The sequence below is a fragment of the Scyliorhinus canicula genome, chromosome 5 (assembly GCF_902713615.1).
Source record: "Scyliorhinus canicula chromosome 5, sScyCan1.1, whole genome shotgun sequence".
Classification (NCBI taxonomy): domain Eukaryota; kingdom Metazoa; phylum Chordata; class Chondrichthyes; order Carcharhiniformes; family Scyliorhinidae; genus Scyliorhinus; species Scyliorhinus canicula.
This window is the reverse complement of record NC_052150.1, coordinates 42,409,221-42,433,813: the sequence shown is the minus strand read 5'-3', so window position 1 is coordinate 42,433,813 and position 24,593 is coordinate 42,409,221. Positions and strand designations below refer to the sequence as shown.

General features: G+C 47.6%; 1 protein-coding gene across 4 annotated transcripts in view; it reads left to right on the top strand.

The window, feature by feature from the left end:
- cdkal1 (CDK5 regulatory subunit associated protein 1-like 1) overlaps positions 1-24,593 on the top strand; it is a 781,965-nt gene that overhangs the window by 723,948 nt on the left and 33,424 nt on the right. For all 4 annotated transcript variants that reach the window (XR_005460641.1, XM_038796964.1, XM_038796963.1 and 1 more), the window contains one exon: positions 18,453-18,536. Coding sequence is in view for 3 of the 4 variants with exons in the window: in XM_038796964.1 (XP_038652892.1) it covers positions 18,453-18,536 (84 nt within the window). In the remaining variant the exon portion in view is untranslated. The remainder of the gene's footprint in view (positions 1-18,452; positions 18,537-24,593) is intronic.

The following is a 24,593-nucleotide window of genomic DNA, read 5'->3' as shown; positions in this document are numbered from 1 at the left end:
TGTTAAATTTGGTGACTTACACGTTGTAGGATGAATTGGAAAGACTTTTTCAAAGTCGTTTAGTATTTAAATTTGGTAGAAATTGAAATCTGACCAGACAAACAATACTGGTTCTTAACAATATATGCACTTTTTTTTAAAAAAAGTTTCTAACTGTGATACTTTTTCGAAGGGGGACTTTCCTTTAAACTTGAGATGCATAGAAAGTTTTTAATTCCACTCAGTCTGTAAGCCCAGCCCTTGGAAACATCTCAGTGCTGCTCTGAATCTCGCCTCTAGTACATCCCCTAACAGCGCCGGCCCTAGGGTTGCTGGCGCCCCGGGCAAGCTGAACTTCGGCGCCCTTCGGGGGGGGGGGGGGGGGGGGGGGGGCGGGGGGGCCCGAGGGGGGAGGGGGGGCAGAGTGACCTGGTACATGATCGGGACCCACCGATCGGCGGGCCGGTCTCTCTGTCGGCAGGCCTCCTTTCTTCCACCGGCGAGCCTGGATCCATCCGCCATGTTTGTGCGGGGCGGCCTGGGGGAGGGCGGCCACCGCGCATGCGCTGGTTGGCACCGGCCCAACTGCGCATGCGCGGGACCCGAGTCTTTTACGCGGCGCCGGGTCTCTGACGCCGGTCACGCACTCCTTGATGGCGCCCCCTAGCACATGGCGCCCCGGGCGACTGCCCGAGTTGCTGGTACCTTGAGCCGGTAACTGTCCCCTAATTTCATTGCTCCTCTAATGCCAGCCGTGCCTTCAGCTGCTGCCTGAAGCTATGAAACTTTCCACAATAAAGCCAGAGGCACTAGTTTTTCGTTCTCTTGGGATCCAGTCTCTGAGACAGTCAGAGCTCGTGAGCAGCAACTAGAACATACACCATGTGGTAGTAAGATAGTCTGGTCAGGTTAGTTTCAGGTCTCCAGTCAAGTCAGCATAGTGTCAACCCACAGTTAAAGTATGTATGATAGTTAAGAGTTCAATAAAATGGAGTTGCATTTCTTCAAGTGTTAGAAGCCTGTCTCTCTCACTGCTGCAGTAAACGCAGTCCTCGCAGACCCAGCTTACCCAACATATCTTAAAACCTTTGACCAAGTTTTTGGTCATCTTTCTAATGTCCCTATATGTGATTCGGTCTGCAATTTTGTTTCATAATGATCCTGTGAAATGCCCCTGGAAGAGACTGTATAAATGCAAGTTGTTGTTGCAGATGTATGGGTCTCAGATTTTGCAAATGAGTTTCAATTGAAACTCAAGAAAAAGAATGAGCAGAATGGGTACATTTGCACAAGGATTGCTGATTGCTCCCAAAGCAGAATCTCTACCCCTGCATGAGGCCGAATATAGATTTGATCTTTTTCAATCTGTTCCTACTATTATCGGGAAGTGATGATCAATGACCAGAAGAAGTTTCCACAGATCACTCCAACATACATTTAAGGGCGGCACAGTGGTTAGCACTGCTGCCTCACAGCTCCGGGGTCCTGGGTTAAATTCCGGCCTCGGGTGACTATCTGTGTGGAGTTTCCACTTGCTCCCCGTGTCTGCATGGGTTTTCTCCGGGTGCTCCGGTATCCTCCCACGGTTCAAAGATGTGCAGGATAGGTGGATTGACTATGCTGGGGTTACGGGGATGAGGTGGAGGCGTGGGCTTAAGTGGGGTGCTCATTCCAAGGGCCGGTGCAGACTCGACGCTCGGAATGGCCTCCCTCTGCACTGTAAATTCTATGATTCTATGATTTAACTTTGAATGTGATGATATTCTGAAGCCCTATTTGCCTTCTGAGGTAGAAAGATCCCACGGCATGAATTTTGAGACGGGCAGAAGAGTTCTCCACTACCTTCTGGTCCATATTTATCCCTGAAGCAATGGAGAAAATCAGATAATCTTTATTAGTGTTACGAGTAGACTTACATTAACTGCAACAAAGTTATTGTGAAAATACCCTCGCCGCCACACTCCAATGCCTGCACGGACACACTGAGGGAGGATTCAGAATGTCCAATTCACCCAACAAGCACGTCGGGAGGAAACCGGAACACCCGGAGGGAAATCCATGCAGACACGGGGAGAACATGCAGACTCCGCACAGACAGTGACCCAAGCCCTAAATCGAACCCGCTGTGAAGCAATAGTGCTACCCTGCCGCCCACTGTACTACCATACCGCCCATTCCCTGGTCATTTATTAATTGCTGTTTACAAGATATTTCTGTGCACATATTGGCTAGCACTTACATTACAACAGAAATTACTTTTTTTTAAAGTACTTCCTTATTTCTGACGTGCTTTTGGGGGTGTCTTGAGGTTGTGAAAGATGTCTTTTTTGCATTAAGCTCTATTTTCAACTTGTTACTGGTTGTTTCGGCTTTTGTGACATCCTGAGAATTAATTATATATTCCATAGATATAGGTTAAGGTATCTTCTTCATGATTGTATTATATCAGTAAAATAACTGTGAAACTCCAGAGGCATCAAAAAAGAGCAGTGTCCTTTCAAGTTTTGTTTTGATGTAAATTTAATATGAATTAAACTCTGGAACAAATCCTAATAAGAAAACTGCCACAGTGCATAGCATTCATTCATTCACATGTTTTGCCTGAAGGCAGGTTCTTGACTTATTGTCTGCTAATGCATCATCCTTAGTTATTTTCTTGGCTGTTTTTCTTTTTTTTTTAAATAATTTTTATTCAAATTTTTACAAAATATTAATAACAACAAATTATATATATTAACAACTGAGAAAAACCAAAGAGAACAAACCCCCCCCCCCCCCATAAATACAAAACAGAAAAAATAGATTAACGCCCGTCGTAAACAAAGAACATATGTACACGTCCCTTCAACCCTAACCACCGAGACGACCCCCTCCCACCTTGCTGCTGCTGGCCTCTTTCCCTATCGTTCTGCTAGGAAATCTAGAAAAAGCTGCCACCGCCTGAAAAACCCCTGAACTGATCCCCTTAGGGCAAATTTCATCCTTTCCAATTTGATAAACCCCGCCATATCATTGATCCAGGCCTCCGCGCTTGGGGGCCTCGCATCCTTCCACTGAAGAAGAATCCTCCGCCGGGCTACTAGGGACGCAAAGGCCAGAACACCGGCCTTTTTCACCTCCTGCACTCCTGGCTCCCCTGCAACGCCGAATATCGCGAGCCCCCAGTCTGGCTTGACCCTGGATCCTACCACCCTCGACACCGTGCTCGCTGCCCCCTTCCAAAATTCGCTCAGCGCTGGGCATGCCCAGAACATATGGGCATGATTCGCTGGGCTCCCTGAGCATCTATTGCACCTGTCCTCGCCCCCAGAGAACCGACTCATCCTCGTCCCGGTGATATGAGCCCTATGCAGCACATTAAACTGTATGAGGCTGAGCCTCGCACAAGAAGAGGAGGAGTTCACCCTTCCTAGAGCATCCGCCCACGTCCCCTCCTCAATCTCCTCACCCAGCTCCTCTTCCCATTTACCCTTTAGCTCCTCCACCGAGGCCTTGTCCATCTCCTGGATCACTTGGTATATTTCCGAAATCTTCCCCTCTCCAACCCACACCCCCGAGAGCACCCTGTCCTGGACCCCACGCGGGGGCAACAGCGGGAACCCCGTCACCTGCCGCCTGGCAAACGCCCTCACCTGCATATATCTGAAGATGTTTCCCGGGGGGAGCCCGAACTTCCCCTCTAGCTCACCCAGGCTAGCAAACCTCCCATCTAAAAACAGGTCCCCCAACCTCCTAATACCCGCCCTGTGCCAACCCAGGAACCCACCGTCAATATTCCCCGGGACAAACCGATGGTTCCCCCGTATCGGGGACCTCATCGAGGCCCCCACCTCCCCCCTGTGTCGCCTCCACTGCCCCCAAATTTTGAGGGTAGCCGCCACAACCAGGCTCGTGGTATACCTCGTCGGAGGGAGCGGCAGCGGCGCCGTCACCAGCACCTCCAGGCTCGTGTCCACACAGGACGCCATCTCCATCCTCTTCCATGCTGCCCCCTCCCTGTCCATCACCCACTTATGCACCATTGCTGCATTAGCAGCCCAATAATACCCACAGAGGTTGGGCAGCGCCAACACCCCCCCCCCCCCCCCCCCCCCCATCCCTACCCCGCTCCAAGAACACCCTTCTCACCCTCGGGGTCCCATGCGCCCACACAAACCCCATAATGCTCCTGTTGACCCTCCTGAAAAAAGCCTTCGGGATAAGGATGGGAAGGCACTGGAACAGGAACAAAAACCTCGGGAGCACAGTCATCATGACGGACTGCACCCTGCCCGCCAGCGACAGCGGCAACATGTCTCATCTTTTAAACTCCTCCATTTGCTCCACCAGCCTTGTAAGGTTGAGTTTGTGTAGGGCCCCCCAGCTCCTGGCCACCTGGACTACCAAGTACCTAAAACTCCTCTCCGCCCTTTTTAGTGGGAGCCTACCAATCCCCTCCTCCTGGTCCCCCGGATGCACGACAAACAGCTCGCTCTTCCCCAGGTTGAGCTTGTATCCTGAAAACGCCCCAAATTCCCTAGGGATCTTCATCACCTCCGGCATTCCCCCCACCAGGTCCGCCACATACAACAATAAATCATCGGCATAGAGCGACACACGGTGCTCCTCCCCCCGTCGCGCCAGTCCCCTCCAGTTCCTCGAATCCCTCAACGCCATAGCGAGGGGTTCAATTGCTAACGCAAAGAGCAGGGGGGACAGGGGACACCCCTGCCTCGTCCCTCGATATAACCGAAAACACTCCGATCTCCTCCTATTCGTGGTCACGCCCGCCATCGGGGCATCATATAATAGCCTTACCCATCTGACAAACCCCTCCCCAAACCCAATCCTTTCCTGCACCTCCCACAAGTACCACTTAACCCTATCAAAGGCCTTCTCCGCGTCCAGCGCCACCACTATCTCCGCCTCCCCGCTACCGCCGGCATCATTATAACATTCAAGAGCCTCCGTATGTTGGTGTTCAACTGTCGCCCCTTCACGAACCCCGTCTGATCCTCATGAATGACCCGTGGCACACAGTCCCCTATCCTCGTGGTCAAGATCTTGGCCATCAGTTTGGCGTCGACATTTAATAGCGAGATCGGCCTATATGACCCACACTGCAGGGGGTCCTTGTCCCGCTTAAGGATCAGGGAAATCATCGCCCGGGACATAGTCGGGGGCAGAGCCCCCCCCCTCCCATGCCTCGTTGAAGGTCCTAACCAACAGGGGACCCAACAGGTCTGCATACTTCTTATAAAATTCGACCGGGAACCCATCTGGCCCCGGCGCCTTCCCCGACTGCATGCTCCCAATCCCTTTGACCAGCTCCTCGAGCTCAATCGGTGCCCCCAATCCCTCCACCTGTCCCTCTTCCACCCTCGGGAATCGCAGCTGGTCCAAGAAGCGCCCCATTCCCCACCCCCTCCGCTGGGGGTTCAGACCGATACAGTTCCTCATAGAAATCCCTGAAGACCCCATTGATGTCTACCCCCCTTCGCACCATATTTCCTCCCCTATCCTTGACTCCGCCAATCTCCCTAGCCGCATCCCGCTTGCGGAGCTGATGCGCCAGCATCCTACTCACCTTCTCCCCATATTCATACACCGCTCCCTGTGCCTTCCTTCACTGAGCCTCTGCCTTTCTAGTGGTCAGCAGGTCAAACTTGGCCTGAAGACTACACCGCTCCCTCAGCAATCCCTCCTCCGGAGCCTCCGCGTATCTCCTGTCCACCCTCACCAGCTCCCCCACCAACCTCTCCCTCTCTCTCCGCTCCCTCCTCTCCCTATGGGTTTGAATGGAGATCAACTCCCCTCTGACCACTGCCTTCAGTGCCTCCCAGACCGTCCCCACTCGGACCTCCCAATTATCATTAGCCTCCAGGTACCTCATGATACCTCCTCGAACCCGCCCGCTCACCTCCTCATCTGCCAACAGCCCCACCTCCAAGTGCCAGAGCGAGCGCTGGTCTCTCTCCTCCCCCAACCCGAGGTCCACCCAATGCGGGGCATGATCTGAAATGGCTATCGCCGAATATTCGGCGTCCTCCACCCTCGGAATCAGCGCCCTATTCATAATGAAAAAGTCGATCCGGGAATAGGCCTTGTGCACATGGGAGAAGTATGAAAACTCCCTAGCCCTTGGCCTCGCAAACCTCCAAGGATCCACCCCTCCCATATGATCCATGAACCCCCTCAACACCTTGGCCGCCGCTGGCCTCCTACCCGTCCTGGACCTGGATCGATCCAGTGGCGGGTCCAACACTGTATTAAAATCCCTCCCCCATTATCAGGCCCCCGGTCTCCAGATCTGGAATGCGGCCCAACATGCGCCGCATAAAACCCGCATCGTCCCAGTTCATGGCGTACACATTGACCAACACCACCCGCTCACCCTGCAGCTTGCCGCTCACCATCACAAACCTCCCGCCGCTGTCCGCCACCACGTTCAACGCCTCAAACGACACCCTCTTTCCCACCAGGACCGCCACCCCTCGATTTTTTGCATCCAGCCCTGAATGAAACACTTGGCCTACCCATCCTTTCCTCAATCTAACCTGGTCCGCCACCTTCAGGTGTGTCTCCTGGAGCTTGGCCACGTCCGCCCTCAGCCCTTCAGGTGCGCGAACACACGGGCCCGTTTCACCAGCCCGTTCAGTCCCCTCACATTCCAGGTTATCAGCTGGATCAGGGGGTTCCCTGCCCCCCTCCCCTGCCGACTAGCCATAACCCTTCCTCTGCCCGCCACAGGTCCGCGCCTCCCACTCGGCCCATTTCCCACGGTGGCAAACATCCGACTCGACCCCCTCTGCATACTTCAGCTCCTCCCTGGCCATTCCAGCAGCAGCCCGGTACACACCCCCCCCCCCCCCCCCCCCCCCCCCCAGCTAGGACCTCCCCTAGCCGCGTTACTCCCTCCATAGTATTCCCGTAAGCCTGCTGACCCCGGTAACTCCCGCCACTCCTCCGACCTCTCCCAATGTGGGGCTGCCCCTCCTCCCCAGTGCCCACGAGCAGGCTCTCCCCCTCCTGCTCTCACGCGGGAAAAAAGCCCGCGCTACCAGCTCCGGCTCCGCCGCCCTCAGCGCGGGAAAAAGCCCGCGCTTTCCTCCTGTCTGCCCCACCACCTCTAGAAGAACACCCATTGTCGCCCCCATACCCCGCGGGGCCCCGGCCCCCCTTCCCACCATCAGCTCCCCACACAGCCAGTCTGCCCCCCTCCTCGAGCCCATCCACTGAGCCCAAGCCCAAAAGACAACGCCCCACTCACCCTGAAAACAACATAGAACCAACATTAAACAGAAAACCCCCCCTCAAAAGATAACACAGTTACACAGAGTCCCCCGCACCCAACCCTCAGTTTGAGACCAACTTCTCGGCCTGCACGAAGGCCCACGCCTCCTCCAGGGACTCGAAGTAGAAGTGCCGGTCCCTGTAGGTGACCCACAAACGTGCCGGCTGCAGCGTGCCGAACTTTACTCCTTTTCGATGTAGCACCGCCTTCGTCCGGTTGTACCCGGCCCTCCGCTTAGCCACCTCCGCACTCCAGTCCTGGTAGATCCGTACCACCGCGTTCTCCCACCTGCTGCTCCGCTCCTTCTTGGCCCACCTGAGCACACACTCCCGGTCAGCGAACTGATGAAACCGCACCAGCACCGCCCGTGGCGGCTCATTCGGCTTGGGCCTTCTTGCCAGAATTCTGTGGGCCCCCTCCAGCTCCAGGGGCCCCTGGAAGGACCCAGCTCCCATCAGCGAGTTCAGCATGACGACCACGTAGGCCCCCAAGTCTGACCCCTCCAGCCCCTCCGGGAGGCCCAAGATCCGCAAATATTTTCACCTCGACCGGTTCTCCAGCTCCTCGAACCGCTCCTGCCACTTTTTATGGAGCGCCTCATGCATCTCTACCTTTGCCACGAGGGCTGAGGCCTCATCCTCTCTTTCAGAGGCCTGTTGTCGGATCTCCCGAATTGCCACCCCCTGGGCAGGCTGAGTCTCCATCAGCTTATCGATGGAAGCCTTCAACGGCTCTAGCAGCTCCGCTTTGAGCTCCCGGAAGCAGAGCTGGAGAGTCTCCTGCTGCTCCTGCGGCCACTGCCTCCAGGTCTCCGCCGGTCGACATCTTGTGCCTCTTCCCCCGTTTTTGCTTTGGCGCTGCCACCGCTATTTTACTCGCCCCACTCCTGGTCCAGGCCATATACCGCTGGGGGAATGTTGTTATCACCTTCCCACATCGGGAGCCGTCGAAAAAGTGCCGCTGGGGGCCCTAAAAAGAGCCCAAAGGTCCGTTCCTGGCGGGAGCTGCCAAACGTGCGGCTTAGCTCCACATAGCCGCAACCGGAAGTCCTTCTTGGCTGTTTTTCAATGATGGTTTGCCACTGCCTTCACTTTCAAGGACTGGGCAAGGACATAGGCCCCAAGTCTACCTCAGCCGGAACAGGAATTGAACCCATGCTGTCGGCGTCATTCTAAACTACACAGCCATCTGAACTAACCGCCCACCGCAATATATAGCTGAAAGAGTTTTTTTTAATTTGCTTCTGAAGTTGAAGATACGGAGACCATCATTCAGTTGTGCATTCAGAAATCTTTGTATTTGCATTGTTTTAACCTAAATTGGAACACTAAGTTGTATGAGTGGGAGAATCTTCATTGATTGAGTACATGAGATTTGGATGCATGTCAAATAGCCTTCCTTCCCCACAACCCCAGGAGTACCATGAAAAGGATCAACTTTACAACGATTAGATCGTGAGAAAAAGTGGATGAGGGATAAAATCAGCAGCATATTTTACATCTTGACCAAATTTCCTTCCATTTAAACATGCTTTTGCACTATCATCAAGCACAGTTTCAGTAACTCAGACTCAGAGTTTTATGCTTCCCCATGAGTGTGTCTGCAGCTCTGTGGGAAACTTTCCACCTACAATTTCGGGTTGCCTGCCTGCCTGCCCTCGCCTAAATTGAGGCTCTTAACTGGTCAAATCATGGGAGATGGTGGTGTGGTGGCAATGTAACTGGAGTAGTAATTCTGAGATCCAGGCTAACGCTCTGGGTCATGAGATCCACAGCAATATGGTTGACTCTTAACTGCTGTTTAAAATGGCCTGGCAAACTATTCAGTTCAAGGGCAATTTGGGATGGGTAACAAATGCTGGCCTTGCCAGCGATGCTCGCATCCAAGGAAAGAATAAAGAAAAAAGGACTGGTTTCTTTTTAGGCAAGCATCAAAGTCCGTACATGAATATTTCTGAATTTGACATAATGTGACAGAATTTTTCCGTTAAAGAGTTTTATATCACCAAGATCTAAATGACTCCATTCTTCTTACCTGCCATCAAAAGAATGGTCCAAAGCACTGAACTAGTGATTCTACTTGAAGTGCTTTACTGTTCAATCGCTGACTGAAAATCACATTGGTGAGCACTGTGGCAAAATTCCACAGTTGAACTTCAACCAAAGGACATTTAAATACATGCCCCAAATTACTCTTGAATATCTCAGATTTCAAAGTGGAGAATTAACTGGCAAGGCACTTCAAAATTGGATTCCCAGAACATTAAGCTCTTAATTCTGGTTATCTGAAATTTTGAATCAATTCCAAAGCACCTATGATCATGACTTGGGGTAATTTTTGCAAGTAGCATTTAGAATAAGTACTTTGAGTCACTCTGTTACCAGAAATGTGTTACGTTCCCATAGAAACCATAGTAACTTTTTTTAAATAGTAATTCAAATACTGAGTTGATAGCTGAAAGCTTGACTCAACAAGATTTCATATTATAAGACTCTTACTGGAACAAACGGAGTAAAACAGTATTTTTAGTGAAACACTATTTTTGTAGGCACCTTATACTTTATTACAGAACAGACCTTTGCCCTCTACTTTTAACACAATTGGACCCCACCCCCTTGTTTTGCAGGTATACATTTACATTGTCCTTGACAAAGACATTCAATTTTCCTGGAACCAATGCAAAATGATTTGTATCTCCTGAGGGTTTACTTTGTTCTTTTCCTTCCTCAGTCTGGTCACTTGTAACCCCAAAACTGTCCTTAACAGCGAGAGTTTTCTTGAAGATTCTCTCTCTCGTCCAGCTATGCGAATCTTCTAGTCTGGTTTTAACTCCTTACAAATTTGGGCTTTTTAACCAGAGCATGAGCTTGGATCTGACTGAAAGGCAGTGGGCAGAACCTACAGTTGAGATTAGGAGAAGTGGTCATAGTGTGCTGTGGGAATTATAGAATTTACAGTGCAGAAGGAGGCCATTCGGCCCATTGAGTCTACACCGGGCCCTGAAAGAGCACCCTACCTACTTCCATGCCTCCACCACATCCCAACCTAACATTTGGACACTAAGAGGCCATTTAGCGTGACCAATCAACCTAACACGCACATCTTTGGACTGTGGGAGGAAACCGGAGCACCCGGGGGAAACCCACGCAGACACGGGGAGACCGTGCAGACTCCGCATAGATAGTGACCCAAGCCAGGAATCGAACTGAGGTCCCTGGCGCTGTGAAGCAACAGTGCTAACCACTGTGCTATCGTGCCGCCCAGTTGTATGCCAGTATGGTCACTCAAATTGATGCTTGCTCATTTTGAAACTTTCTAATGTGGGTCATGGTGGAAAAGCCTTCACTACAATCGTATTCATAGTTATTGCTATATGTCATGCTCACAAATTGCAAAATCTGAGTGCAGTCTTGATTCCAAAATTCAGAACTCGCCACACCCATATTTATTCCTTCAATTATACACTTGCAAGTGCTCTGGCAAAGTTCAGTCTCAGCTTTGGCATTATTTAAGTGAAGACATGGAGCAAGAAATTGGCTGTCACATTTTTCTTTATTTTCATTTTTGTTAATGACATGGTTAAATCGAATTAATGATGAATGCTGATTTGTTCACTGTTCAGTTGTTTTAATCAGGAAATGTGACATTTGCCAATAATTTCAAAAACAAATTACTTAAACATAACTCTTGTAATTTTATGATTCCAATTGCTATTCACTTAACAATTACACATGAGTTTTAAGATTAACGCAGATGACAAAGTACACTTGAAGCTACAATTGTCTCATTGTCACACAAAGTCCCTTTTTTAAGTCATACCGATTGGCTGTGGTCAAATACACATCTCTGCTCTGAAACCCCAAATGAATGTCAGCGAATGTCTCCTCAGAATCCCCCTAGATGATTGTCATGTCAGAGTTTCCAAACTCTAATCCCCCAAAACAAGCTTTAAAATCTTCTATCATAATCATGCTCCCCGTTAGCGGTTTGTATTCTGAAATCCAGACCACATTTTCCAAAAGACTCTTATGAACAGAGCTTCTGCTCTACATTTATCACCGAATCCACTCCAGGATTTTACACCAACCTTCAGGATTGCTTTGTCTCCAATGACTTCCACCATAACACAAACTCTAATATCCAACTAATACTGTCTTTCAAATTACTTTAAAATTTGTTTTGCAGACTGCAGTATGACATTCCAAACTTTAGGATTACTTTAGAAACCTTCAGGATTACTTAGGAACCCTTTAGAAAACTATTTTCTCACCAGCCGATTCCTTCTCAGCTTTATCTGTGATGCCCATGAACAGTATCCTGTTCTATTTCCAGGTTTCTCGAACCAATCATCATTTAGTTTGTCTGGAGCTTGCTTTCTTGCGCATTACTCCATCGTACAGCGTTTCCTGCTTAGAGCTGAGAGATGTCTCATCTCCGTCTCTATCTGCAACTGATCTGGCTTTTAGTTTTAAAAATAAGAACAAAGGAAAGCTTTCTCTCTCTGGGAAGTGGCCTCCTGTTGCGAAGCAATACCTTTTGGCTTACTTATTTTTCACACCGTAGCCCTCTCTAAGCACAATAGAATCCGAGTTGTAATTGAAACCAAACCCCACACATGCAAACACCTTTGTCCTGCATGAATCTAGCTAGGGATCCCTTCCAGGCACAGAAACATTAAATTAAACCCACCTAAACCTATCCTTTATTTCTAATGTTTGCCCATACAAATACAAATCCCTTGAAACTGCTTTTGTTTTCCTAACAGTAACCAAGCCCCACAATTCTCTGCATTCCTCCAATTCTGTTCTCATGTGCTTCTCCAATTTTGATCGCTGTTCAATTAGTTGCTGCGCCTGGGTCCTAAACTCTAGAATTCCCTCCCCAAATCTTTCCACCTTTCCTCCTTGCAATCGTTCCTTAAAACCTACCTCTTTCGTCAAGCTTTGGTCACCTCCCCGAGAATTTCTTTATGTCACTCGGGGTGGAATTTTCCCATACTGCTCACCCGTGGCAGCCGGGAATGGAGAATCCAGCGGCAGGCAAAAAGTCGGCAACTCAATGGCGGGTTAGTGGTGGGTCAGTTATCCTGCTGCTTAGTGACGTGAATGCCATTTGCAATCATTACCATCTCATGAATGATCATTAAGATAGCTGCTCGCTGTAATTGTGTGACACTTTTCAATCTTCCGTCATGCCAGCGAGGGAAATTACATCAGCCTGAAATCTGTCTGTAAGAGTGATGTGCACACGACAGACCTTCGTTCATTTGTGACTGCGAGGTGAGTGCAACATACGTAGCCTACCTGTCACCGCTGCGCCAGTCTTGTTGCGGGCAATGCCACACTGCTAGAGTTGTAGCGTTAGTTTTCTCCTCTTTGACTATGTTGTTGGAAGATAACCACTGTATTGTGGTCCTCATGCAGGCCTCCACTTTCAGACACTGACCAATATTGCAGACATAGAGTTGGGGAGTGCAGGGATCTTCTGCTCTCATTGGCTGCCACGGTTGTTCAAAGTACACCATTGTGCTGTGGTACTTAGGCAGAACTCTACTTTCAGAAACAGGTGGGGTGTAAAGGGAGGGTGGAGATAATGATCACAAGAGGGGGCAATAGGGAAGGCAGGCTGTGAGGGGGGGAAGGGAAAGGCAAACACAAAGGGGAAGGAAATCTGTACATGGACTGTGAGGGGGAGAGGGGCCACGATGGAAGACTGAGGGGCAAGGAGGAGGATGGGGAACGATGGAAGGCAGAGAGTAGTTTGAGGGTGGGAAGCTGGAGTCCCATAAGGCTGCATGAAACACTGGCAAACAAGCCGTTCAAAGGGATAACGCATGTTTGAATGGAAGAAGACCATGAGACAATGAGTGGTGATATGTGTCTCCTGCTACTGGTTATGTGAGATCTTTGAAGAGAGTAGCCACTTGAGTACATGAGCGTTTGATATTGGAGGGAGTTGAAGGGTTGCTTACTCTGGAGGAGTGGATGAGATTATTCACCCTCTTTCTGGACTGGATGGCATTTCTGGAGTGATTACCAGTCACGCCTCCCAGGCCAGAGAGGTGAGGCAGGTGTTTTTCCTGGACCCATCTCTGGATACATAATAATAAGAACATAATAAGAACTAGGAGCAGGAGTTGGCCATCTGGCCCCTCGAGCCTGCTCCGCCATTCAATTAGATCATGGCTGATCTTTTGTGGACTCGGCTCCACTTTCCGGCCCGAACACCATAACCCTTAATCCCTTTATTCTTCAAAAAACTATCTATCTTTACCTTAAAAACATGTAATGAAGGAGCCTCAACTGCTTCACTGGGCAAGGAATTCCATAGATTCACAACCCTTTGGGTGAAGAAGTTCCTCCTAAACTCAGTCCTAAATCTACTTCCCCTTATTTTGAGGCTATGTCCCCTAGTTCTGCTGTCACCCGCCAGTGGAAACAACCTGCCCGCATCTATCCTATCTATTCCCTTCATAATTTTAAATGTTTCTATAAGATCCCCCCTCATCCTTCTAAATTCCAACGAGTACAGTCCCAGTCTACTCAACCTCTCCTCATAATCCAACCCCTTCAGCTCTGGGATTAACCTAGTGAATCGCCTCTGCACACCCTCCAGCGCCAGTACGTCCTTTCTCAAGTAAGGAGACCAAAACTGAACACAATACTCCAGGTGTGGCCGCACTAACACCTTATACAATTGCAACATAACCTCCCTAGTCTTAAACTCCATCCTTCTAGCAATGAAGGACAAAATTCCATTTGCCTTCTTAATCACCTGTTGCACTTGTAAACCAACCTTCTGTGACTCATGCACTAGCACACCCAAGTCTCTCTGAACAGCGGCATGCTTTAATATTTTATCATTTAAATAATAATCCCGTTTGCTGTTATTCCTACCAAAATGGATAACCTCACATTTGTCAACATTGTATTCCATCTGCCAGACCCTAGCCCATTCACTTAACCTATCCAAATCCCTCTGCAGACTTCCAGTATCCTCTGCACTTTTCGCTTTACCACTCATCTTAGTGTCATCTGCAAACTTGGACACATTGCCCTTGGTCCCCAACTCCAAATCATCTATGTAAATTGTGAACAATTGTGGGCCCAACACGGATCCCTGAGGGACACCACTAGCTACTGATTGCCAACCAGAGAAACACCCATTTAACCCAACTCTTTGCTTTCTATTAATTAACCAATCCTCTATCCATGCTACTACTTTACCCTAATGCCATGCATCTTTATCTTATGCAGCAACCTTTTGTGTGGCAAGACAGGTCTTTGCACCCGCACCCCTCTGATCAAGATCTTGAGGGCCTGGTGGATGAAGCAATGTGCTGCCCTCTATTGGAGGCTTGCAGCCCTCTTCTGGAGGCCTTCTTCTGGATGGAAGACATCTGTAATGGTCTCCTGGAGGCAGGTGGGCTGGACAGAGTGAGATGTATGTGTTCGACTGGCGTTTAAATATGGCACCCGGACCATCGGCTCCAGCAGCTAACGGCAAATGGACAAACTGGCTGCGGGCCCAATGGTGATTCGGAGAGAGATAGAAATCTAGAACTCCTATAGCACATAACGAGGCCAGCCAGCCCGCCGACCCTCTGAAAGAGCACCCTACCTAGGCCTACGCCCCCACCCTATCTCTGTAATCCCACTTCATCTGTGCATAATTAATGAGCCTCCAAGCGCAGAACGGACGCTTGTTCCTGCCATTTTGAGCAGCGAAATGGGTGCCACTGAAACTGCCCATCACTGCACTTCTCATAAATGGAAGGTTCTGACTTCAGTGTCAGATTTAGTTTACTGATGCTCCTTTGAAATGCTTTGCGTCTTTTTACTGCAGTAAGGTACCGCAGAAAGCAAGTTGATGTAATAAAACCAGGATAAGATTTTTTAAAAACATGCTTTTCAAGGAAAAGTGACACGTTACATTTTTCAACTGAGGATTCTTTTCTGTGCTGCAAATTGACAGTAAAACAATGTATAGGCCTGGACTGAACAATAAAGAGCAGGCAGTGGGGGGTGGGAGAGAACAATAGGTAAAAATCAACAGTCAATGGGCAGCACGGTGGCACAGTGGTTAGCATTGCTGCCTACGGTGCTGAGGACCTGGGTTCGAATCCCGGCCCTCGGTCACTGTCCGTGTGGAGTTTGCACATTCTCCCCGTGTCTGCGTGGGTTTCACCCCCACAGCCCAAAGATGTGCAGGGTAGGCGGATTGGCCACGCTAAATTGCCCCTTAATTGGAAAAAAATAATTGGGTACTCTAAATTTTAAAAAAAGAAGAAAAAAAAAAAATCAACAGTCAGCAATTCACATGAGTGAAGAAGTCGCTTACTTGATAAACCTACAGCAATATGCTGTGGTTTTTCATTGTAATTATGGTACTTCTGTTCTGACTTGGGCATTTAACTGTTGTTGTTTAGGTTTCCATCACTCCATAATTTGGAGAGGAGGCAACAGAAAATAGTTGAATTTTATATATTATAATGACTCAATGGAACTAACTGCAAAATAGTAATCTAATCAAAGACTTTGATTATGGTTAGAGAATAGCATCCTTTACAGTTGTCTAATTTTGGTGTTCAGATTGCTTAGCGATTATCTCAGAGAGTGCAAGGTAGTAATCCAATTTAGAGGCTCACAGTGCATCAAATGACATTGAAATTATCCATACCAGTCACCTGCGATTAGATTGGAGCTTTGAAATCACTCCAGGATACTTGTTATTCTTAACAATATATACTGTTCAATTGGTTGTGTGATCTTGTTCAATTCTTGTTCCGTTTTTCCATCCGACCGTCATTGTCACCACTGGCACAAAATGTTCAGGTGCCTTGTGTCACCGATGCTTGATGATATCTCCACTGAAGGATTAATAATTGCCACATAATTGCTGAGATTTATCAAGCCATAATTTCTAGTTGATAAAATGTTAATGATCATGTTGTTTCGCCCCCATACTTGTAGTGTGAGGGATGTGATCAGAATTGCCCAACATGCACAGCTTGGGATGTTGAAAGGCAAGGAGTATATAGATGTTACACAATAAATGCATTTATTTGGGTATCATTTCAAAACAACAAAAATAGGTTTTGATTTCCGACACTTTAAAACTATCAGACTAAACTGTACCAGAAGAATGTTTAACAATACTAGAAGACCGTTAAGCCCAGCAAGCCAGAGATCACCACATTTCTAGGGATTACCCTCGTCTACTCAAACTCTTGTTATAACACTGGATACCAAAAATGGCAAACCATTTTGCCGGCAGGAAATCACGCGGGCGACGTTCGGTATTCCTTTTTTAAAACGTGACGGTAGCGAGCTGGAATCGGAGGGGAAGTGAGAAGGTGATTAGCCATTTCCGTTTTCCGGCATGCAGCTCATGGGCACCGGAGCAGCTGTCCCAGTGCTCGGGGGGCATGGGGACCCCTCAGGAGGGTTGGGCTTGGTCGGGGGGGCTGAAGTGTTCCAGGTCAGGAGTCACCCCTGGAGGGTGGGGAGGTGGGGGTGGTGAAGGGCTTTGCGTCTATGAGGCCTTCAAGCCAACTTTAAATATTGTGGAAACCCATAACTGACAAGCTGCCGCTTCAGCCTGTCTGTCCTACTAAACACTTCCAGGACAGAGCCCTGCTGTGTCTTCAATGCTGAAGTTCAATTTCACTCCCTTTAACTATGAACAGCCTCTGGCTGCACAGCTGAAGGCTATTGCTAATGAGGAATTGGCCTTGTTAGTTGTGAGAGCACTTCACAGCTGCAGGTTGTGTTTGCTTCCACTGGTGACTTCCAGATGCCTGGAGGCTGCTGTAGCTGAGTGTTTGTTTGCTGCTGCCTTTTCTGCTTGCCTGCTGCCTTTTCTGCTTGCCTGCTGCCTCTTCACCTCGGGCTTACTTGCTGCTTTCTGGAGGGAAGGTAGAAGGTAGTTCATTCTCTTTTACCTGGAGTGTGGTGAGAAGAGGATTTTGGTACGCTCCTTACTAGACTGAGGATGCAGGAGGGCTTGCTTGAGCAGTCTGTGGATGTTTTTTAAAGGCCTGTTTTGTGTGTTGACTGTGTATTCTGTTCTGGACTTGTGGGTCACTTGGTGATGCCCCCTGGGTTCCTGTGGCCTGGTCCTAGGACAGGGGATGAGGGAAGATTAGAAGCCAATATTGAAGGAGAGGAGGGGCGGCCTGGCTCGACTGTGCAGCACAGAGGTTGCGCCAGGACACTTTCATGGACTACCGGTGACTTTTTATGTTTAGTAGCCATCTAATGCTCCCATTATGGGAGCCGTGCAGATCGCTGGTGTTTGTTGGGGGGGAATTGTATGATGGATACCATGTAACTGTGGTTTATCTTTTTGCCAATTGCAGCCCCTCCTGCCTCTGTAGTCAACTTGTCAAAAGACTGGTAAAATTATGAATCACACTTAACTCTCCAGGAAGTTGATGAGAGGCGCTGACAGTTGAAATGCACATCACTGTTTTTCTGATCCCATATCCACTCCTTCATAGAAAATTTTTATTTTCATTCCTATAACACTATCCACCTCGGATCCTCCCTCATTCCATCTGCTCCTCAAATCTTCATTCATGCCTTTTATCGCCTCCAGACTCATTCACTCTCGTGCTTTTATGACCAGCCTCCAACCTCGATAAAATTCAGCTCATCGAAACCTCTGCTGCCTCGAAACTCCTTTACCCATATCATACACCATCCCCCAAACTATGCTTCCTTGATTCTGGTCTCTCGTGCATTCCCCCGTGCTGATATCGTACCATTGGCAGCTGTGCCTTCAGCCACCTCTGGAATTTGCTCCCATCACATCTTTTACTCTCCTCTTTAAAGATGCTCCCTTAAAACCCATTTCTTTGACTAAGATGTTGTCTATCAGCTACTATCTCGTTTGATTCAGTGTCCATTCTTTCTTTATTCTTTGGTGGAAACGCCTTGGGAGAATTTTCAACATTAATGCTGCCAGAAAAATGCCAGCTGTTGTTAAACTGCCCAAGTCCATTGTAGATTTTGATATTACCATCCAGTATCATGCTTGCCTTCGAAGATAACTACGACATGGAAAAGGATTGAATTCACTCTGTTAAAATCAATTCCTGTGATAAGTGATTTAGGTTTTAAATTGCATAGAATTGCTCTTGCAATTCTTGTTTTTCCATGTTCTATTTTGCTAAAATGTGATCAAATTGATTTTTCAGATTGGTGAGAAGCAGCAGGTTCTGATAACAGAAGAATCATTTGATGGCCAGTACTATGTCGCTCACAACAAATTTTATGAGCAAGTAAGTTGACCACGGTTATTTCCCATTGTATTCTAGTAAATTGGACAAAATTGTATTAAACGGGCATCGCAAGATACTACATTCATCCAAAGGCAATGGCATGAGACCTAATAATTTTGTCACCAAATAAAATTAGTCAAGTGTGTTGTAAGATGTGTGCAGTTCAGTAGTTCACATGAAGAGGTTCTGAGTCTTATTAATTACTTGTAAATGTATACATAGTGTTATGACACCCTGGGTTAGTGCACGGTAATTCAAGCCACACAGACCCCAAAGTCCCAACACAAGTGAAAAGTTGTTGCAGCACCAGGCTTTCCTCCCAGGACGCAGAATGCTTGGAACCACTGGTTGGATCGCTAAGGAGGATCTTCTGGCAGTAACATTCAGTCAGAACTCCCAGCTGTAGAATTCCCTCAGCCTCAGGCCTGTGTAATTCTCATTTTTTCCCAACAACACCAGAATGACTTTTCATTTCTGAGATAAGACCAGAGTTCCCCACTGACCCTGCTTTCAACTGATGGCTTGACTGGATTTTCTTAAGATTTTCTTTGTCTCACCTCAAACCTCTAAGCGTTGTCTCAGCCTGAATTTTACCCTTACCTGGTTTCCAGTCTCATAGAATGTCTTCCTGCTTTATTGAGGAGAAAAGTAGTAGCATGGATAGAGGATTGGTTAATTAATAGAAAGCAAAGAGTGGGGATTAATGGGTGTTTCACTGGTTGGCAATCAGTAGCTAGTGGTGTCCCTCAGGGATCCGTGTTGGGCCCACAATTGTTCACAATTTACATAGATGATTTGGAGTTGGGGACCAAGGGCAATGTGTCCAAGTTTGCAGATGACACTAAGATGAGTTGTAAAGTGAAAAGTGCAGAGGATACTGGAAGTCTGCAGAGGGATTTGGATAAGTTAAGTAAATGTGCTCGGGTCTGGCAGATGGAATACAATGTTGACAAATGTGAGGTTATCCATTTTGGTAGGAATAACAGAAAACGGGATTATTATTTAAACGATAAAATATTAAAGCATGCCGCTGTGCAGGGAGACCTGGGTGTGCTAGTGCAGTGCATGAGTCACAGAAAGTTGGTTTACAGGTGCAACAGGTGATTAAGAAGGCAAATGGAATTTTGTCCTTCATTGCTAGAGGGATGGAGTTTAAGACTAGGGAGGTTATGTTGCAATTGTATAAAGTGTTAGTGAGGCCACACCTGGAGTATTGTGTTCAGTTTTGGTCTCCTTACTTGAGAAAGGACGTACTGGCACTGGAGGGTGTGCAGAGGAGATTTACTAGGTTAATCCCAGAGCTGAAGGGGGTGGATTATGAGGAGAGGTTGAGTAGACTGGGACTGTACTCGTTTGAATTTAGAAGGATGAGGGGGGATCTTATAGAAACATTTAAAATTATGAAGGGAATAGATAGGATAGATGCGGGCAGGTTGTTTCCACTGGCGGGTGAAAGCAGAACTAGGGGACATAGGCTCAAAATAAGGGAAAGTAGATTTAGGACTGAGTTTAGGAGGAACTTCTTCACCCAAAGGGGTGTGAATCTATGGAATTCCTTACCCAGTGAAGCAGTTGAGGCTCCATCATTAAATGTTTTTAAGGTAAAGATAGATAGTTTTTTGAAGAATAAAGGGATTAAGGGTTATGGTGCTCGGGTCAGAAAGTGGAGCTGAGTCCACAAAAGATCAGCCATGATCTCATTGAACGGCGGAGCAGGCTCGAGGGGCCAGATGGCCTACTCCTGCTCCTAGTTCTTATGTTCTAAAACAGACTCAAATCAGATGTCTGAGAGATATTTACCATTTCAGGGAGAGAGAATATCAAAGAGCCTCCTTCAGCTCTTGAATTCGAAACAAAACTAAAACTGGAAACACGGTCTCACAAAGGAAGGAATATTCCAGAATGTTCAGCACCAAACAGCATAGATTATCAGCTAAGGCCCGGCAATCTGAAACAGCTCATTGGCTGCCAGCAAAGCCCATCAAGATGAGTCATTACTTATGTCAGATCAAACAGCACAACCTGCTTGAGGTTCTTCTTTTTAAAATAAAGGTGAAGTCCATCTTAAAGGCATAGGTCCCATTAACTGTCCAGGTCCAAAAGTTGAAATTGCAAAATAACTAAAAGGAGAAAACAAGAGACAGACGGATTAACAAAAGAATCCTTACAAGATATACAGTTTAAGATTTAACTTAAGAGCTAATTCCATGCTTGCTTCTCGACATGTGTCTTAACTCTGTCCTCTAGACTTAGGTCATGTATTCCTTTGCATCCGTACCCAGTCCCACGTTAACCCTGGGGCTTTGGGGAGCGTAGTCAGAAGTGGGGTTTGCCTGTAGTCAGATGGTCTGTGGGGGAGTGGGGGTCAGAGAGGCTAGTGTGGGGTGGCGGGGGGGGTCTAATTTTCTAACTTTTTCTGGGTAACTTTTAATGTAACATAGTCGGAACCATCTGAAGCTTTCAATTTAAATCACACTATCAAACGGTTCCCAATGCAGGGAAATTGCCCATTGAAAGTTTGAACTGGGTTCCCCATCGCATCTTCGGGGTAACCCCAGTTACGCTGCCCCGGAGCTTGGAGGTTACAGGCCATAATATTGTAAAAAGTGTACCTAAGCATTAGGGTCCTTCAGTTAACAACAGGTTAATAAAGATATTGGAGGGGCAGCACGGCGGCACAGTGGTTAGCACTGCTCCCTCATGGCGCCCAGGACCCGGGTTCAATCCCGGCCCTGGATCACTGTCCGTGTGGAGTTTGCACATTCTCCCCGTGTCTGCGTGGGTCGCAAACCCACAACTCAAAGGTGTGCAGGGTAGGTAGATTGGCCACGCTAAATTGCCCCTTAATTGGAAGAAAAAGAATTGGATGCTCTAAATTTTATTTTTTTCAAATTTAAAAAAAATAATGATGTTGGGATCTTCAAACCTTAGTTCTCTTGAAATATTTTCTGGCATTAAATGCTTTTTTTTTCTCAAGGCGTGCGGACACCGCTTCAGATGAAGTGATGTCCCTTTTAAAAGGAACAGTAGGATGGGTTCTGGACAGCAACACCTTTTGGATGTCATTTTTGTGAGGGAAACCAACCCCGAACAAAATAAATGTCAGCATTTAAGTTCACAGGCACGGGTGAATCTCTATCTGCTGTTCCTGTGCCAATATAACTACAAGACCACAGATGACACTATGCAGAGGTGGCAGATGGAAAGCTGTCCAAACCCATTTTTTTCTTGCAGTCATAGTTTACAGTTCACATCAAGGATACAATCACATTACTGGGAGATACTTGGGCAGCACGGTAGCATTGTGGGTAGCACAATCGCTTCACAGCTCCAGGGTCCCAGGTTCGATTCCGGCTTGGGTCACTGCCTGTGCGGAGTCTGCACATCCTCTCCGTGTGTGCGTGGGTTTCCTCCGGGTGCTCCGGTTTCCTCCCACAGTCCAAAGATGTGCATTTTAGGTGGATTGGCCATGATAAATTGCCCTTAGTGTCCAAAATTGCCCTTAGTGTTAGATAGATAGAACAGTACAGCACAGAACAGGCCCTTCGGCCCTCGATGTTGTGCCGAGCAATGATCACCCTACTCAAACCCACCCTATACCCGTAACCCAACAACCCCCCCCCCCCCTTAACCTTACTTTTTAGGACACTACAGGCAATTTAGCATGGCCAATCCACCTAACCCGCACATCTTTGGACTGTGGGAGGAAACCGGAGCACCCGGAGGAAACCCACGCAAACATGGGGAGGACGTGCAGACTCCACACAGACAGTGACCCAGCCAGGAATCGAACCTGGGACCCTGGAGCTGTGAAGCATTTATGCTAACCACCATGCTACCATGTTGGGTGGGGTTATGGGGATAGGGTGGAGGCATTGACCTTGGGTAGGGTGCTCTTTACAAGAGCCGGTGCAGACTCGATGGGCCGAATGGCCTCCTGCACTGTAAATTCTATGATAACACCCATTAATACACAATAACTGAGTATGCTGAGAGATGTGGAGGAAGTGAGGAACCTTGGAGTGAATGTCTACAGCACATTGAGGGAGCAGGACAGGTCGTGAAGGCATTTAAGAAGGCAGAATGAATTGTTTAATTTTTTAGCTGAAGCATAGAATATAAGAGCAGGGAGCTTATGTTGGATGCATGGCATTAAGAGTAAAGTAGTAGCATGGATAAAGGAAAAATTAAAATCGCTTATTGTCACGAGTAGGCTTCAAATGAAGTTACTGTGAAAAGCCCCTAGTCGCCACATTCCGGCGCCTGTTCGGGGAGGCTGTTACGGGAATCGAACCGTGCTCTTGGTCTGCTTTCAAAGCCAGCGATTTAGCCCTGTGCTAATAGAAATCAAAGAGTGGGGATTAATGGGTATTTCTCTGGTTGGCAATCAGTAGCAGTGGTGTCCCTCAGGGATCAGTTTTCGGCCCACAATTGTTCACAATTTATATAGATGATTTTGAGTTGGGGACCAAGCGCAATGTGTCCAAGTTTGCAGACGACACTAAGATGAGTGGTAAAACAAAAAATACAGAGGATACTGGATATCCTCTGAGAGATTTGGATAGTTTAAGTGAATGGGCTAGGGTCTGGCAGATGGAATACAATGTTAAAAAATGTGAAGTTATCCATTTTGGTAGGAACAACAACAAAAGAGATTATTATCTAAATGATAAAATATTAAAACATGCTGCTGTGCAGAGAAACCTGGGTGTCCTAGTGCATGAGTCGCAAAAAGTTGGTTTACAGGTGCAACAGCTGATTAAGAAGGTGAATGCAGTTTTGTCCTTCATTGCTCGAGGGATGGAGTTTAAGACTAGGGAGGTTATGTTGCAACTGTATAAGGTGTTAGTGAGGCCACACCTGGAGCATTGTGTTTAGTTTAGATCTCCTTACCTGAGAAAGGATGTACTGGCGCTGGAGGGTGTGCAGAGGGTAATCCCAGAGTTATGGGGTTTGGATTATGAGGAGAGGTTGAGTAGACTGGGACTGTACTCGTTGGAATTTAGAAGGATGTGAGGGGATCTTATGGAAACATATAAAATTATGAAGGCAATAGATAGGATAGATGCGGGGATGTTGTTTCCACTGGCGGGTGAAAGCAGAACTAGGGGGCATAGCCTCAAAATAAGGGGAAATAGATTTAGGACTGAGCTTAGGAGGAACCTCTTTATCCAAAGGGTTGTGAATCTATGGAATTCCCTGCCCAGTGAAGCAGTTGAGGCGCCTTCATTGAATGTTTTCAAGATAAAGATGGATAGTTTTTTGAATAATAAAGGAATAAAGGGTTATGGTGAGAAAGTGGAGCTGAGTCCACAAAAGTTCAGCAATGATTTCATTGAATGGCAGAGCAGGCTCGAAGGGCCAGATGGCCTGCTCCTGCTCCTGGTTTTTCCTGGTTTTGTTCTAACTATTTAAAATATTAGTTAGGTCACAGCTTGAGTCGTGTGTGCAGTTCTGGTCACCCCTGTTCAAAGTAAAGTCGGCCTCGTTCCAGATGACCATAGGCTGCTTTCCCCATTGGTGGTGATTTAACCTCAGGTAAGGGACAAGGTTAACATAGCGGAGCCTTTATGAATACCCTCAGCTGGTACGGGAATTTAACCCGTGCTGCTGTCCCCGCTCTGCATCACAAACCAGCCGTCCAGCCAACTTTCAATTGCATAGGGGAATGAGGCAGGGTTGCCCTATGTCCCCTTGTTTTAGCATTGGCGATTGAGCCTTTGGCCATCACGATGAGGAATTCGGATTAATGTCCCTGTATGCTGATAATCTTCTCTTGTATATCACAGATCCGCCCCCCTCAATGGGTGACATAATAGGGTTGTTGAAGCGATTTAGGCCTTTCTTCGGATATAAATTAAATTTGGAGAAAAGTGACTGTTTTTCGGTTACTCGACCAAGGAAGAGAACCAATCTGGAGATGTTGCCATTCATTTAAAAGGCACTCACTTCAGGTATTGAGGGGTGTAGGTGGCTTGGGATTAGGCCCGGCTTCGTAAATTGAACTTTATGAGCCTGGTGAGTAGGGTTAAGGCCGATTTACAGAGGTGGGACAGA